Source organism: Rhinolophus hipposideros, assembly GCF_964194185.1.
Source record: "Rhinolophus hipposideros genome assembly, chromosome: 25".
Classification (NCBI taxonomy): domain Eukaryota; kingdom Metazoa; phylum Chordata; class Mammalia; order Chiroptera; family Rhinolophidae; genus Rhinolophus; species Rhinolophus hipposideros.
The window spans coordinates 19534437-19551341 of record NC_138071.1 but is presented as its reverse complement, the minus strand read 5'-3'; the positions used below and the strand labels follow the sequence as shown (position 1 = coordinate 19551341).

The 16905-nt window shown below is 38.8% G+C and overlaps 1 protein-coding gene across 12 annotated transcripts in view; it reads left to right on the top strand.

Annotated features, from left to right (window-relative positions):
• Positions 1-16905, top strand: part of DGKI (diacylglycerol kinase iota) — a 377107-nt gene that overhangs the window by 326995 nt on the left and 33207 nt on the right. For 11 of the 12 annotated variants that reach the window (XR_013992604.1, XM_081038705.1, XM_081038699.1 and 8 more), the window contains one exon: positions 1448-1473. Coding sequence is in view for 11 of the 12 variants with exons in the window: in XM_081038705.1 (XP_080894831.1) it covers positions 1448-1473 (26 nt within the window). In the remaining variant the exon portion in view is untranslated. Of the gene's footprint in view, positions 1-1447; positions 1474-15675; positions 16033-16905 lie in introns of those variants that run through there. The other variant, XM_081038707.1, reaches the window with a different exon arrangement.

Here is a 16905-nt window from a genome sequence, read left to right as displayed (position 1 = left end):
CAAGCAGCTGACTCTGCAGTGATAACTTAGGATGATGTTAGGTTCCTGCTCACTGCTCCCTGCGTCCATCTCCCAGATGCCAGTTTAATCTCCACCAAATCTTGGGACCTTCTGTCATTTTCACACACAAAAGTTGACTTGAAGAGACCTGTTAAGGTTAAATGATTAGATGCTTCTTCATTGATGACACTACTGTGTCTTTATATTAGGTTAGTAATTGTGGTTTTTGCAATTTTTAAACCTGTTACACTGCAGTTACTTTTGCACAAACCTAATACTTTGCTCTTCACTCACATAATGGACACAAATAAAAGTAAAGCAGTATCAAGGATCCCAAATTAGCTAAAATTTTCCTTAAACCACTACGCATCCACTGAATCATTTTTTCCCCAACATTTTTCATCACATCTCAAAAATTATGGTATTAATGGGTAACTTCATTACCAGACTCTTGCGTTTACTTTTGGTCACCTCCGTGCTGTGAGTGCCAGGAAACTGATTGTCTAGAGGGGAAGACTCCTCCCGATTGACTTCTCACTTTTTCCTTCAAGATTCTAACACCTCTGAATCCAGTATTACACATCTCTCTTTACCCATAAAAGAACGAGTTAGTAGTCAAGATTGTATAGTTCAAGCTTGGGGGGAATTCACCCACATGGTCATGTGTGTTTACATTGTTAAAAGTAACTCAATTAGTAGTTAACTGAGGAAGAAGAAAAGTTTCTATTGTGAAAGGGATGGACCTGATGTTCCATTGCTATCTGACTATCATAATTAGAGCTGAACCCCAACTAGCATGCACAAGTCATTGATTTATACAAGTTCTGTGGGACCCCAATGGTTGCCCTCTTTCCTCATCCTGATTCTCACAGGTTTAGAGACAAATAGCCTGAAATAGAGGGTTAGTGTCATTTAAACATTAAATACCACAAAGAGTGGAAACAAAGACAAAAATGATAAGAGTACCTGCCTTTTTTTTTTTTTTTTTTTTACTCCTTTCTCTTATGTTTTACTGTCCAAATAGATTTCTTTTTACTATGGACACTCAGTCTAGTACTTATTTACATCTCTGGCATTTTTTCCTGGAGGCCTGGACTTGGCACTTAGTGACACTCTGATATCACAGGATTTCATCTATTATCGTATTTCTATGAGTTATCTTTTTTTTCGCATGTGATAAAGCCAGATTTAACTAAGTTTGTACAGTCCCGTAACATCATGCAGTAGACATTTTAGTAACATCTGCCACTCAACCAATCCAGGTAAGCTTTGGAAGTTATTGATTGCAATGTTCCATGCAACCAACCATTAGTTACACTATCCACTCTACTGAATTTCTATTTAACTGAATTTTGGGGATATAATTTCTCGGAGATTACTCTTGATCATTGTTATAATTATCAGTATTATTTACAAAAGATTTATCATGGTTATTATCTCGTTTTAGGTCACCAGTCTCTTCAGAAGATCACGGTAAGAATCTGTCTTACTTGTACTAATTCAGGATTAAAAGTTGAATTCTGGTCCTTGCATTTCATTGTCAGAAGGAAGAATTATTTGAGAAAGTATCTCTAAGGTGTTTGCCTTGTTTTTTTTTTTTTAGTGTAAAATATCAAGCACTTTTAAAATCTTAATTCACCGTAGCTAAATTTAATGTCTTGTGTTTCTTCAAATATGTTACAACCATTTTGACTGACAAATATTAAAGCTGAGTGTATTCTGCCTGATTGCTGTCCCATCACCAGAAACTTTTTGTGACTTGGGGCGAGCCATGTACCTTCTCTGAATCACAGATTTTTTTCTAAATGGGGGCTTGTCATAGATATTCCCAAAAGTCCCTTCCCGTTTGGACATTGGTATTTGCAAAGGGTGTCGGGAGTCTGATATTAAGCTAATTGGTAAGTGTTAGGAGTTGTTACCCAGCCTAGGTACATTCTTTTCATTTTAAGAAACAACTGTTTTATTCAAAGGATAAAATGTATGGTTTTGTGACATTGACCCTTTGCAGTTGTTCATTTATTCAATCAGTCATTCAAAAATGTTCATTAATTCTATCATGGATCAATTATGCTCTATAATCACATTATACAAACAAGTTATTGTGGTGTGTAATACAGAATTTTTCCCCTCAAGGAGCTTTATGGGTCTAGTGGGGAAGGGGATGGTGGAATGACACACACCTCCTGCAAAACAAAGTGAAATTCAATGAATCTTATAAAAGAGGGAAAACTAGAACTCTTAAGAGTACTACTGGCTTTCTTCATGAATTCCCTAATTTAGCTAAGGGTACCATTTTTCCATTCAGCCAGCCAAGTAAAAGAACATGAAAGCTACTTTAAGCTTCCCTCTTCATCCTTTGTTTCTACCTGGTCACTCTGTTTTTTATATTTCTTTTATCTCTATTCTCTTTTCCATCCCCATTGCTTTAGTTTAGGGACTCTCCATGTCTTAACTTGGACTTTTAAAAGTGTCATTCATCTAGATTTCCTTCCTCTAATTCACTGCATACCGAGCTAGCACCAAACTGATTGTTCTATAGTAAATATCTACTCCCATTACCTGTAGGATGAAATTGTTTCAATAGAGCAATGAATTGTATTCAACTTTCCGATATGTATTTTCCTGTGTAATAGAAAGTCCTAAATGAAGGAATCTCTGTCTTTCTCTACTGCTTATCACTTCCTTTGTCATCTTTCCCCTTCTATCCATGCTCTATACTTTAGCAACATTACATCTAGACAATGGACCCCCTAATGATGACCTACTATTGTGTGGTAGTTTGCTTATTTGTGTTGGTATGACTAGGTGTCTTTATGGCATACTTAGAGGTTTTGGGACTTCCAGACCCAAATGATAAACGAAAAACCTGTGTTTGGTTTTTGTTTTGAATTAAGTCTCCCTTAATGACCTTGGTTTGCTTTTGTCTTCTAATCAATAAGAACTTATCCCCCATTCTGAAAATGGGAGGGGACTTCTGAATTACAATTCTGTGGTCCTCTAGGAATTCTTAAGGGGTTATGAGCTATCAGTGAGCATATGTCAGTGACCCTGGAAGGTGACTACCAGTAGAAAGATTTGCTCAGTACTAATAGCGCTTCAGAATTCATTATTTTGAGAACTGGTATATGTGATTAGCTGCAGAAACATTATCCAAGTTAGAGGGCTTTTATATTTTCATGGCTTCAAAAAATTTTTTTGCATGTCCATGCCTCTTAGTGTGATTCTGCAACTTCCAAAAATAATTCAAATATATAATGTAAAATTATAATGGTGATTATTCTAATCTTATTTAATTTTTTTCATCATCATTTGGCCCATATTTGGGAAAATATTCTTATCCTTTTCCACGAGCACTTACAATATGTTTTCTTATGTTAATACATTTTTAAGTGTTCATATTTGGTTTGCATAAAATCTCTTGAATGTCATATTATTAAGCTTACATTTGTGCATGGTAATAACAATGCGAAATACTGGTGAGAGAGTTAAGAAGTGGCATTTTTGCTTTCTCAAACTTATGAGTAGAAAAATTGAGGCACACTGGGCAAATGGATTGTGAAATTGGAATATAAAGTCCTCTGCCTCTTGACTTTCTATTTTGTTTGCTTTCCACCAATGATTGCATTCTCTTATAACTGGTCATTCTATCTTCAAAACAAACTTCATTCTTGAGGAAATCTAATTTCCCCAAGTCCAATGACCCTGGTATTCTCAATTACCATAGATTACCGTTTCATAGAAAATAGGCTTGAATATTGTGGCTTTGTCGTTTACCCTCTCTTAGTCTCAGTTTCTTACCTGTAAAGCGGGGCCAGTCATGTCTACCCTGCCCACATCATGGGACTGCTGGGAGTTCAAATGGGAAATCAGCTATGAAATCTCTTTCCAATTGGTTAAAATCATCCCAAACATAATGCTAAGCAGGTGTAAGTTTACTTGTGATGTTTGCTCAGCATTGCATACTGCCTTTGGGAAGTTAAAAGATGTGCTGAGGGGAAGGGAAGGTGGTGATGGTGGTGGTGATGTGATGCTTGATGTTGGTGTTGGCATAGTGTTAGTGGTGGTGGTGGTGGTGGTGGTGGTGATGGTGGTGGTGGTGGTGGTGGTGATGGTGGTGGTGTTGGAGGAAAAGTGTTTCCTTTAGCTTTATTATTAAATATTAAATTTTCACTGGAAGGCTTCTTCCATCTGGGTGAGAAGGAGTCAAATGGTTAATGCACAGTTTAGCTTATAATACTAAAATAAATGGTCAGTTCCTGATTAGATGTGCAGTCATATAGAATTGATGATATGAGGCATACGTGAAATATACAGTGTTTCTATTTATATAATAGAGTATCAGAGTCATTAGCCAGAATAAAGGCTAAAATTTATTGAGTGCTTATTATGTGGAGACACTGTGCCTAAAGTGCTTCAGCTACATTATTTCATTTACTCTTTCGCCAATAACACTGCAGAGTAGCTATTATGCTCAATTTTCTAGTTGGGGAAACAGGCGCAGAGTTCTTAAATATTTTGCTTAAGATCACACTAGTGATCTAGTACGTGGTAGAGTTCATTTTCAAACCCAGTTCTAACACCCAATTCTTGCTCATTTATCCACAACGTCCACAGAAAACAAAAGAAACGATCATGAGCATTAAAGTGAATTGATAGTATTATGGAGAAAAAAATTTTTCTCGCTAACAAGAGTTTATTTACTACTGTGTCAGTCATTTCTTTTTAATGACAAAACAAAACAGAATAAAAACAACAACTTCTCCCTCCTGCTAGGAAGGATTTGTCCCTGTAGAAAAAATAAATACCAATGTCACATTTTCTCATAATTAGTTAACTGAGTGAACCCGAAGCTTCAGGGAAAGCTGCCATGCTCAATCCCAGGGGAGACATTACATTTTAATGGTACATCTGGAAGCTGGAGTCCTACTCCTTGTCAGAAGATAAGCTTGGCAGTGATTGATTGCTCTGTCCTATGAGTTCCCTCTGCATTTAGGGCCTATCACTTCATCATTTAAATTGCTCCTGGAGCCACCTCCCGTGCCCAGGCTGCTTCGCTGGCTCCCAGCTCTCAGATTCTGTCATCTTAGCTTATTTTACGGGCTTCCCAGAATGCCTCTGGGCCAGTCCCCTGACAGGAGGCCATCCTCCAACTAATGTCTGTTCACTTACAAAATAGTTGACTCTCTTGAGAGGAAGTGCCAACAATCTGTTTGAGTCTCCCTCAGAACAATTAAAAAGTATACTCATATTTTTGGTCCACTTCTCCTATCCCGATACTCCCTTAATCAAGGAACAAGGATCTAATTTCCTGTCAATAGCACTCATTCTTTAAAAGGTAGAATTCTTGAAAAGTAGCTATTTCCTTAAGGAAAATCACAATAGAAAGACAACTATTATGACCAGGATAATAGAGTTGATTGAGAAAGTTTAATGTTTTTCTTTATTTTCTATAAACTATTAATTAGCAAAATTGGATGAGTAAACTTAGCTGATGCTACCGATGGAAACGTCTGGAAATTTTCAATGGCCTTGCTAGGAAGCGCTTTTCATATTGGTCATCACAGTATGCCACTTTGCAATGACTTTGGGTTAATGCAAAGTTGCTAGAGTGTTCTTTTTTGCCCCGTATTCAGTTGCTGACTAGAGAATCCCCCATCGGCTTTTTAATTAGATTTAAGTGTTTTAGTGCTCACTTTTGAGGCTCTTCCTCGTCCTGGTTCAGCTCATGTTGCTTTTGTGAATTGTTTCCATTCCCTGCTCACGGATCCCTTTCTAGAACCCGTGTCCCTGGTATTCACTCAGCCGTATGGCTTGTATCAGCTCCTCCCATCTTTATGGCAGACCACTTTCATGGTTCTTCATTCAGGTCCCTCCTCAGTGCTCATTAATTCCCATGCCTTGGAACCACCTCCATAGATTCTAAGGACGAACAATGATGAATTTTCCTGACAACTCAAATGCCCATGAGTTCCCCTTCTCTATTCATTTACTGGGTTTTTTTGAGTGTGTTCCAATTTTTTCCCCCATGGGTGGTGTTGCCCTTATTGAACTATAAACCCCATGAATAGAGATGTTGCCCCATTCTAGGCTATGTCCTGGCACAGAATTGAGTCCCTCTATATAAGTCTCACTGTTACATTTGCTGCAGTACGTGGTGTTGGCAAACAGACTCTTTCAATGCACGTCTTTGAATTCCATTGTTGCCTCATTAGCATTGTTCCACGTTGTAGAAGATAGGTTAATCCTGGTCCTTTTCCAAAGCAATTCACTTACTAATGTGTTGAAAAGATGGCCTTTTATGGTGGTCTCACTGGGTGCACCCCAAAGACTGTGTGAAAGGAAAGGAATAAATGACAGCATGCTTTTTCTTGGCTCGTCTTCTTTCACAAATCCTAGGAAAACAGACAATCACTGCTGATTAAAAAACAAAATAAAGCAGAACAAGCAAACAAAACAAAACAAAAACCTCTTGGCTTTCCAAAACCAGGTTCTGTTACTTTATTCAAGTCCTGACCCTACTGTTCTCTCTCATTCCCCTTTATTAAATCTCACTGTTGATTGCAACCAGATAATCCTTTGATCCTTTTGGTTGCTTTGGAATGCTTTGTTGGTGATAATTATCTAATTATCTTTTGAAGCCTTATTATAGATGTGTGTGTGGGGGGGTGGGGGGTGCTCTTTACTAAGATTTACCTACAGTTTTGCTTTAGATTGCCTTTGGCCTCAGAGAATACTTAAGTTAAAGTCTTTAAAACATTGCAAAATAAGAAAGTAACAGAAAAAAGAGAGGAAGGGTGGAAGGCTAACCTGGTTTGCTTTTAAATGGAATGGAGAGGAGTTCATTAAAAAACATGATGTATCATAAATCTTCTGGCAGTGAAACTATCGTAGATTTCATTCCTACAGATAAGTCACTTCTGCTACAGATAAATGCTTAAAAACGGAATTGGAAATACCTGACTTGGTCCCTGTGTAGTCATCTATGGTGGCAGAAATGAAGAATCCAACTGTGCTTGCTTTTTGAAGTTTACTGTGTTTAAGATTTGTTACTATATGAAATGATATGATCTGGGTTTTACATTAGAACCCATTTAACCAAGTTGTTTTTGGACAATATGTGAGGACAGTTGTTACTCCACTTGTCTGTTTTCTACTTGACTAGAAACCCTAATATCCAATGAAAACTTTGTCCCCAGTATGTTCCACCTAAGGCTTATTTTAAGGTAAGAACTGGTGGCTGGTGGCCCTGAATCATGATATCGGCCTAAGCGTCTCAGCATAATCACCAGTTGCAGAATATTAGACTGTGTTGTTACTTGTTCAGTTGCTTCCTAGAAAGTTAGTCCTGGCTATGTTACTTCAACCTGTGTGTTTCAGTATCTTGGAGGCAGTTTGGGTGGGTGTGTTTTTGTTGGCCCAGGCTGTTGATCAGAGCTACGGAAGCCTGTGCTATCCCGGATAGAGCTGTGAAAATATTTATCAGTCCAGCTCTTTGCCAGAATACTGAAGTCAACTAAATACTTCCTCATTTAGCCAGCTTTCTATGGCATTCTTCATTTTCTGGGTCCATTTTGGGTGCCTCAAATTTTAGGGTGTGACTATCTTCGCTTCATACAGCATAACCCCACAGAACACCTAGAAGAATTCATCACTACAACACTTCCTTTCCCCAGCACTGCAACTTTGTTTTCTGCACCTTCCTTCATCAGAGCCAGAAAAGTATGGGGCATGGGGACAACCCTAAAACTGCATCTTTCTGGGAAAGATGGGAAATGTTGGGAAGAGAGGACCTCATTTCACCACCTAATGACGCCGTCGCACTGTTTGACAGTCTACACAGCCGAAGAAAGGCGATGTCTCTCGTCAGGCTTTCCCATGCTGGGTTGGCATCTTGGTTTTACTACATATTAGCCTTGAGCAAATCACTCAACGTCACTATGCCTCAGTTTTTTTCATCCTTACAATGGGGATCATGACAATAATAAGAGTACATGTCTAGAAGGTTTATCACGAGGATTAAATTAGACCCCAGCGATAAAACATTTAGCTCTATACTTAGCACATAGTTTGCTTGCAAATCTGAACAAAAGGGACAAAGCAGGAGAGTAAAAGTGCAAGAGAGCTGGAGAAGTTGTCAATGTCCAAAAAACAAAATGGGAGTCTGTTTGTATATAAATAGACCTGATAGGTCCTATTTGCATAGACTTAAGAAATTCTTCAAGCCTATTGTTTTCTGTTTCCTGGAACTAAGCATTTCCTTCAGACTACAGCCCAATGGGCTGAGAATGCCTTGTATCTTTCTGGGTAAATGGTCACATGAGCAGGGAGAGTAGAGTCAGGCAAGGAAGAAAACCTTGGTCTTAGAGAGGGGAGAACCAGGTGCCTGCCCCATCTCTGCCCTTGGCAGGTTGGGTAATCTCGGGCACGTCTCTTCTCTCAGGCCTTGGTCTCTTCATCCAGTGGACTGAGCTGGCTGCCATCTCTATTGACTCAGCCCTCTGAGCCAGGAAAGAATACTGGGCAATGAAACACACGAGGGAAAACGCATAACCATCTGCAATTTTGGAAAGGTATTTTGGAGACACCTATGCGTTCGTTGCTCTCTGGGGCATGTGTATGGATTTGTGCAGACAAGTGCCAGTCTATTATTTCTGCTTGTGATGACAAACAGCACTGTTATTCCCACACCTCATCATGTACCCACTTTCTGAAAAGAAAGGAAACCAACTTGGCACATGTATAAATGCTTCAGGCCGCTTTCACACTGGTAGCTTTCTTTAACAAGTAACAAAATGCATTACTGTTTCATTATGCAGCTTCCACCTTTTCCCCTGACAAAGCAAAGCCCCATGGCTTATTGAAAAGGAGATTTGTAAGCAGCCAGAATCCTCTCAGTTTTGCTCAGTCTGGTGACATTTCCAACCCGTCTTTCATCCTAGTAAGTGAAGGCAATTATTTTAGCCATTGCAAAAACAACTTAGAGTGGTGTTTTGCAAGAAAGCACAAAGGTCATTTAAACCATACTGTTTTGGTACCTGTTTGTTGTTTCTCTAACTAGACCTCTTTCTGGGATCTTCCCTGACTAATCCTGTAGGCTTCTTCTTATTCTCAGAAAGCATGCCCCACCTTGCCAGTCATTTTTCATCAGGCATCTGATTTCCCAGCCATCTCCCCATTCTTCTACCAGAGGTGCCCCCCCCAAAAAAAGTATATACACGTGACTTATATTCATCTTTTGTTATCGGTATATATTGAGTATTACAATTTCAATACAGGTTTTTCCTTTCTTAAAATGTGTATACGTTTTCTGGCACCCTCTGTATATATTTAAGCTCCTTTTGTCTTTGAGGAAGAGTGATGGTCTTGGCCCAGTATATATTCTGAAAATGGAGCTACTGAGTGATTTTCATTGACTTAAAAAAAAAAAATCTTTGGCCTTACATCAATCTCTGAATCTTGGGAGATATTCTTTCAGCACCCCCTTTTTCCTCTCTTCCTGACTCATTTCCCCTCCCCCCATTTCAGACATCCTTCCCTTTATCCAGTGAAACTTCTTGTCACTTCTTCCTTTATGCCTCTCTGCTGGCTGGTTTCTCTATAGAAAATTCTCCTTGCATCTTGTCAATGCAAATCTTCCCTTTTTGAACAATTTCTTAAATCTCTCCTTGGAAATCATTCCAACATTACCCTATTTCTTTAGCAATCTACTAAAGAAATCTTTAGGGGCTACCTTTGGATGTGTACGTGAACACCTGTTACTTTGCAGAGATTCTTACTTTTCTTTGCTTCTTAAGATTATATGCATTCCACACCTGAAATCTATGTAATTTCACTAACAATTGTCACCCCAATAAATTAAAAAAAGATGTAGTTTTATAATAAAAAAATTATAGTCTTCAAAAAAAAAAACAGGGAGGAAGGTGGCACTTAGAAATAAAAACCTAGAAAGATGGTTGAACTATCAAAAATAAAAAAAGACTATATGCATTTCTAAGAAGAATGAAAGTCAGTCTTCATTTTATTTCTCTTCACACACTGGACAGTAAAATCTCTTCTGTAATAAACATCATTGAAGACTTACTAATGTACAGAAGCCTATTCTCTTTTGTATCTTTTGAGCAAGCTTCAGCACTAACCATTTGCTTCATAATTCTTGCTTCTAAGATGTGTTACTGCTTAGTGAATTTAGTGTGACGCTACAGTGAAGGTTAATAAGAGTTATTTTTCGTTTCTCTGAAATTAAATGCTTCATTTTCCTACGCTTCCAATTCATTCGCCATATGCTGATGTCATGGGGAAGACTCAAAATTAATGTTTTACTATAAATTAACTGCAAATACAAATGATCTTGTCTATCTTTACACTTCTAAGTGAGGGCAGGCTCCAGAAATTTGAGCTTTATTTTAAATTGTACACTTTTGCTACGTGTGCATTTTCCTGGCGTACGTACTCCAAAGTGACCTTTGCTATATTAACACCTCCTTGGCTTTCCTTTTTGTTCCAGTGTCGTTTGAGCTAAATCTATTCTTCTCAGTTAAAAATAAGGCTTTCACGGTACAGAGCGGTCAGTGTGCTGCTAGGCAGTGATAAGATGCTTAATATTAGTGCTTCCTGATGACCGGAAAACCCATACACCTATCATCTCTTTGAGCTGTAGAACACATTTATTTGTCCTTGGATCCTGGCCTGAAACACCATTTCCCATGCACTCTTGATGTTCGGTTAAAACCAATAACCATCTATCCCTTTCAGGCCACGTCAGTTCTGCGTGCAGCTATCACTGAATGAGATCTGAGCACACTTTGTCAACTGAAGTCCCCTTGAGAGGTCCTGAAGGCCACTGCTGAAATCCATCAAATGGATTCGAGAAGACCAATCATAGGAGGCAGGCGGTCTGACCTTGAGGGAAGGGATGTAGCTAGAGGCCCTGATGCTTTCTCTAAGATCCTCTGTGGGAGTTGTGAGATGCTGAGGCCAGCAGCCTCTCCTCTGCTACTTGGCATCTTCCTTCCACTCATCTGTGAGGCTAACAAGGGCCTTATTTATTAGTTTTTCCACTTCTCTTACCTGCTCAGGATTAAAGCTTTATCATCCAAGAGCCAGGAAAAGCAAAAATAAACAAAGGTCATCAATCTCAAGGAAATTCTCTCAATATTCTGGGGATGAAGGACTTTTGGAGAACAGTAGATTTTTTTTTAATCTCTTTCATGGCTGAAGCAGTTTACAATATACTAAGCATTTTAACAGATATCACTGTATCCAAATGTTAAGAAGGAGAGTGTTATGTGTACGGTAATTATTTTGGGTTCATGAATTTCGTAAGATGTAATCAGGTTAAAACCCTTTACAAATATGAAAAATCCTCCCACTTGGTGGAAGCTTAACATTTATTGAACAAAAATAGTTGATGGGATTCTGTAATATTGATGCTAACAGTGAATTTATATTTTTCTAGTTTTAAGGGAATAGTTAGATATTACTTTTGAAGGTGGTGCTACATAGCTACATACCAAAAACGTTGACCTACTACATTCAAAGATGATAATATATCATCACTTGAGAAAACATTAATTTTGAGTTGTATAGATTCTCAAGAAGATATTGTCATTGAACCTCTCTGGTCCCACTGTGACTGTTGGCACAAATTTTACACAGCTGGCTAAAAGGAACATACTATGATTGTTGAAGAATGGGAACCCAATGGGCCCCAGGACCTGTGAACTTGTCTTCACTAACACAATGCTCAAAAAATATCACTTAACCCATGAAATTGGTTTTAACCCTGATCCAACGTTTGTTACTGGTATTGTAGGAAGTAACATCCATTACTGCTTAGTATATGGCTCTGATTGACTCATAATATCAACATTTCTGGTCTGTTGAAATAGTGGCAATGGTGTTTCAGTGCATCCAGTAAGCGCCATTAGATACCAAGAGATTTTAAAATATTGGCAATTCCGAAATTGACTGCCGGGTTTAGCAGGAGCCAGTAAAGTTGGCTTTCTTCCATTCCCTGGAATGTCTTCCTTGATTCCGAGTTCAGAGTATTGAGATGAGAGCCAGGGAATCACCAGGCCACAAGTATCAACCAAGTATTTATTAAGTACTTCATGTGTTTCTTGTACAATAGAGTTTTCGGTGAAAGATGGAGTCTGGATCAAACAAAGAGAAAAATACAATAAAAAACCGGGTCCTTGTATGTGGGGCCTAATTGCAGAGATGGAACCTAGACACGTGAAACAATCAGAGAACAATTTCATAACAACAGATAAACAAGTGAGACGTTTCGGAGAGACATCTGGTCCCTGCACTGTTTATGGTGAATTCCAGTGGTGAATAAGGGAAGTGGAATTGATTGTTTCTGAAGAGAACATGTCCTGGTCCTCTGGCAGCTAGGTGGACTTTTTCTGCCAGGAGGGAACATTGGATGGGGGCTGTTTGTTTTTTCTCCAAACAGGAAACCTCTTCCATGCGAATAGTAGCTTCAAAAGGATTGCTGCAGCAGATGGAAAAAACCCATATACATTCATGCATTCAATTAGCAGGGACTAATTGAATTTGAGGATTAACTTGTCATTAGAGAGAAGTAAAACCTATTTACGTCTCCCATCTATGGTTACATACTCTAAGAGAGACTTGGCACAGGTGGTGTTTGAATATTAGACCACCGCAGCATTTAATGGCCTTTAGATGCCACTGATGGATTAACCCCAATGATAATGAGATGATAAGATAATAAGATAAGTGAGATGTGTGCTCTGCACCCTCTGCTCTGTATTTCAGCGATGGAAGAGAAGCTGGTAGGCAGAGGGTGAGGGATATAGGACTAGAGTTCAGTGAGTCGTTATCCACTCCTCTTTTCTCCACCAGCCAAGCAGTGTCTTCTCTCACATCTGATTTTTACTAAAGGGAGATTTCGGATTGAGCTTCCCATAGATAAAACTAATTCAATTCTGCTTAGTCTCCTCTTTGCCTTTCTTCTTCCTGATCCAAATAGATGGCCCTCCAGATAAGCAGTTATCAGCCATTTTAATTTTTCTGCTGAGATACTTTTGACATAAAACAGATGATACTGTATGCAAAATAGACTCCCATACGTGACACAGGTAGCAAAGGCTATTGTGTATGGTCATTTCCCAATGCTCACTGAAAATCAACAGCAACCCTCTGACTCAAAGCACATCACAGCGCATGTGTATGATGAGACAGGTTGTATTTTACACAAAGAGCCACAACATGATCACCCACCCCCCACATTCTTCTTCAATATGACTTTGACACTCTTTCCATCGAGATATGGGGTCTGTGTCCATTCTCCTCGAATGTGGGCAATCTTGAGACTACAGCTGAAGAGACACTACATGGTTTGCAAGGCAAAATGATGTCTGCTGGGCTCTCCTTGGAAAGGTTACTTTTGAAAGCCAGCCACCATTTCAAGAAGAAGCCCAAGTAGGCCATGGAAGGCCACGCAAGGAGAACCAGAGCTCCCCACTGAAGCCAGCACCCAGTTACCAGTCATGTGTGACCATCATGAATGTGGATCAGTCAGCGTTCAGTGGAGCTGCCCCAACTGATACCAGGTGGAGCGGAGACAAACTTTCTGCCCACATTGCAGATTTTGAACAAAATAAGTCAATGTTCTGTTTTAAGCCATTGTGTTTTGGGATGGTTTGCTCTGCAGCTGTAGAGAACTGATATAAATGTGCATGTCATTATAAGAATAATCTTGAATCTCTTCTATATTTAAAAAAAAAAACCTCTCAGAATTTTACCTGTTATTCACAAAGAACTTGGCACATATCTCATTATCAATGGTCAAAACCTTCTCTAGGCCTAGATTAAAATGCAGAGGTCTTTAGAAATATTTGATTCCTCCTTTCCCTCACCTCATCTTGGACTTGTGCAGTATGAGTATGTAAAATAATATTAATTACAGTCATTTTCATGAGCTGCTTCTCATTATGCCTAATTAGCACAATCACAGTGGCTCTCCATACCATGAAATATGCACTAGATTACTGTTGCTGAGTTGGACGATTATACTAAATTCCATTTTGGGGATCTAAGCCGTCACAGTTTGTTGCTCATGTACCATGGCTGACTGCCCACAAAGTAGAAAAATTGGACAGAATGCTTCTGCTAAGGAAAAACTCTGCAGGAATATGTATGTCAGAGAAGAGGCCGCTTGGGCAGCTGACAGTGCAAGCTCTCCAGTGGCTAAGCAATAAGTAACTTTGAATAAAGGAAAAGTATGAAGACTCTAGTGATGATCAGGGCAAGGGAATTGTGACAACATTTGCTCTGGGTGTGCTCACTATTCATTGTCTCCTTTGGCGTAAAAAGAGGTACTCTTAAAGCCATAAATTGACTCGACTTCATTTTGTATGTGATGCATTCATGACATTTTTATTTGGGGTAATTTGTTTTAACTTTTGTTCACCCTGCTTCAAGTTAAACCAAGGAGAAATTGCATGGTGGAAAGAACTCTGACTTAGGGGTCAGAAACAATAAAATAAAAGTACATTAAAAGATATAAAACATAAACAAAGTCCCTGTGTTTGTAAGCTGGATTCTAACTATCTATGTGACCTTGGAAAAGTCAAGTCATTTCTCAAGACCCAGTTTCCTAATCTATGAAAGGAGAGGGTTAGACTAAGGCCAAATGAGGCTCTGGAATGTGGAATATGACTACTTCTGAAGGGGTAGTTTTAGGTTGTGATTCTTACTTTGCAAAAAAATATTTAGGAATAAACATTTGCAGAACTTGGCAGAGTCAAATATATGTTTATGATTCTCAGTGAATCAACTGATTTCCCCCCTTCAGTTTCCTCAAGTCTCTCTTTGCTCAACAGTTTTTGTTTTTCACTTTTAATTTTTTTTCAAATTAAAAAAAATAAAAAAGATTTAGATGACTCCTATCATTAGGAAAAGACAAATAATTTGGCAATATAATATTAATTTAAGAATGAAAGGATGACTGAATATGAATGATTAAACTTTTTAAATAGATTTAAGTGCTCAGATTTGCAACTCTATTTTATACATAATAATGTTACTCCAATTGATGTATTCAGAATTATAAACATATATGTGGCTTTGCCAAGTTCTATATACTTTATGTTCTTAAATATTTTCATTGCAAAGCACAAATCATAAACGTAAAGTCTTCCTATGGAAGTAGTCATATGCTAAATTCTAGAACTGTAATTGGCCTTAGTCTAACTTTCTCATTTTATAAATGCAAAATGGTTCTTTCTGTGTATAACGGCATTCAAAACATCAGTATTTCACAGGAGACTGTAATAGTCAGATTCTCTGTTCCTTGAGTTTATTTTGCAAGGCAGAGTCTCAAAAGACCTGATTTTAGCTTCATTTTCCTAATAAGAGAACCGAAGCTTCTTGCCCAAGGTTACAGCTAGTTAATGATACCCGCGGGATTCAAACTTAGGCAGTCTGACCCTAGACTCATTTACAATATATCCCCTCCTACTTTGGACTTCTTGCCAAAATGTCAGTGCCCTGAGAAGATGGTGTTTACTTTGGACAGTTCTATCCCCAGATCCTTGAACACGGCCTGGCATGGCGGGAGCAGGCAAACCAGCCAGTGTTTCCTGGACTGTTCCCTCCCTTTCCCGAATCCAGGTGAAAGCAGCCATTTTTTCTTTCCCTGCACAGATGTCTGAGGACTGTTTGGAATCCCGGCCTCAGGAGGAGAGACTGAGAAGGAAGACAGTGATTCCTTCCTGGCCATGCTGACTTCTCAGTTCCAGCTTTCTATCTCAGGATGTTTACTGAACAGAAATTTTTTGGAAGGCATCGATAGCACTGAAGGAAAAACAAATAATTTTCATGGGAGCTAATGATTCAACTACCTACCTCTAAAGATGACAAACTTCTCAGTTCTCTACCCCCTTACTTTCTTGTCTCACTACATAAGTTTACATGATTTAATTGTCCAAGAAACTTATTATTCATCTACTCCATAACCTTTACGTCCCTTTAACAATTTGACTTTCTGTGCTTCTTTGAAATGGAGAGCGTTGTTTCTTCAGTATGAAGGAGTTTTACAAAAGGCAAGAAGGCATGCTCAGAGCTGAAGAAATAATAAGGGATAATACTGGAATCATAACAACTCATTATTTGTTTTTAAGTTTGATCTTTCAGAAGGTTATTATCTGGAGTTGAAGACTAATGGATTCAAGCTCTCTTGATGCAGAGGAAATCTTAAACAACATTGTTTGGAGGGAGGGACATTAATCAGGAGAAAGAAGTGGGCTTTGAGCCTAATAATGTTTGCATAATAGCTACCCTTGGGTGTATTGCTTGACTTAAAAATAAATATTCATGCTTTCCATCTCCAGTACAATTGGAAATTATTTGTGGTTATGATTCTGTTATATGATCATCAATGTGTTCATGGGACTTAAGACTGGCAGGCTGTTGGAAATGAACGAACATAAATCACAATGCTTGTGAATGAGTCTGGAGTAGAAATTCAAAGAGGCTATAATGGGGGCGATCTGGAGGAAATGATCTGGGAGCAGCTCCTAACTCTATTTCTAGGAGGGGAGAAGCAGAATGCTCAAGGACGTGATACGCTCCCCTAGTTTACTTTTAACTTTTCAATAGCTCGTCATCACCTGCAGGATAAAAATCCAGGTGCCTCACCTGTTCATAAGAGGTGCTCACTGGAGTAGTCCCTGCAACTTTGGAGCACCTCACCTGAGAGCACTCTCCTCCACCCCAGATGCGATAATAGACAGCTCTTTGCAGCTTCCCTCAGACACCATGACTTTGAACGTTCGTGTTTTTGTTCACATCCTACCTTCATCTTGCAAGGATTTCCAGGCCTTCTTTGCTAATTAATCCCACCTATCATGGAAGAGTTGGCTTAAGCTTTTCCTT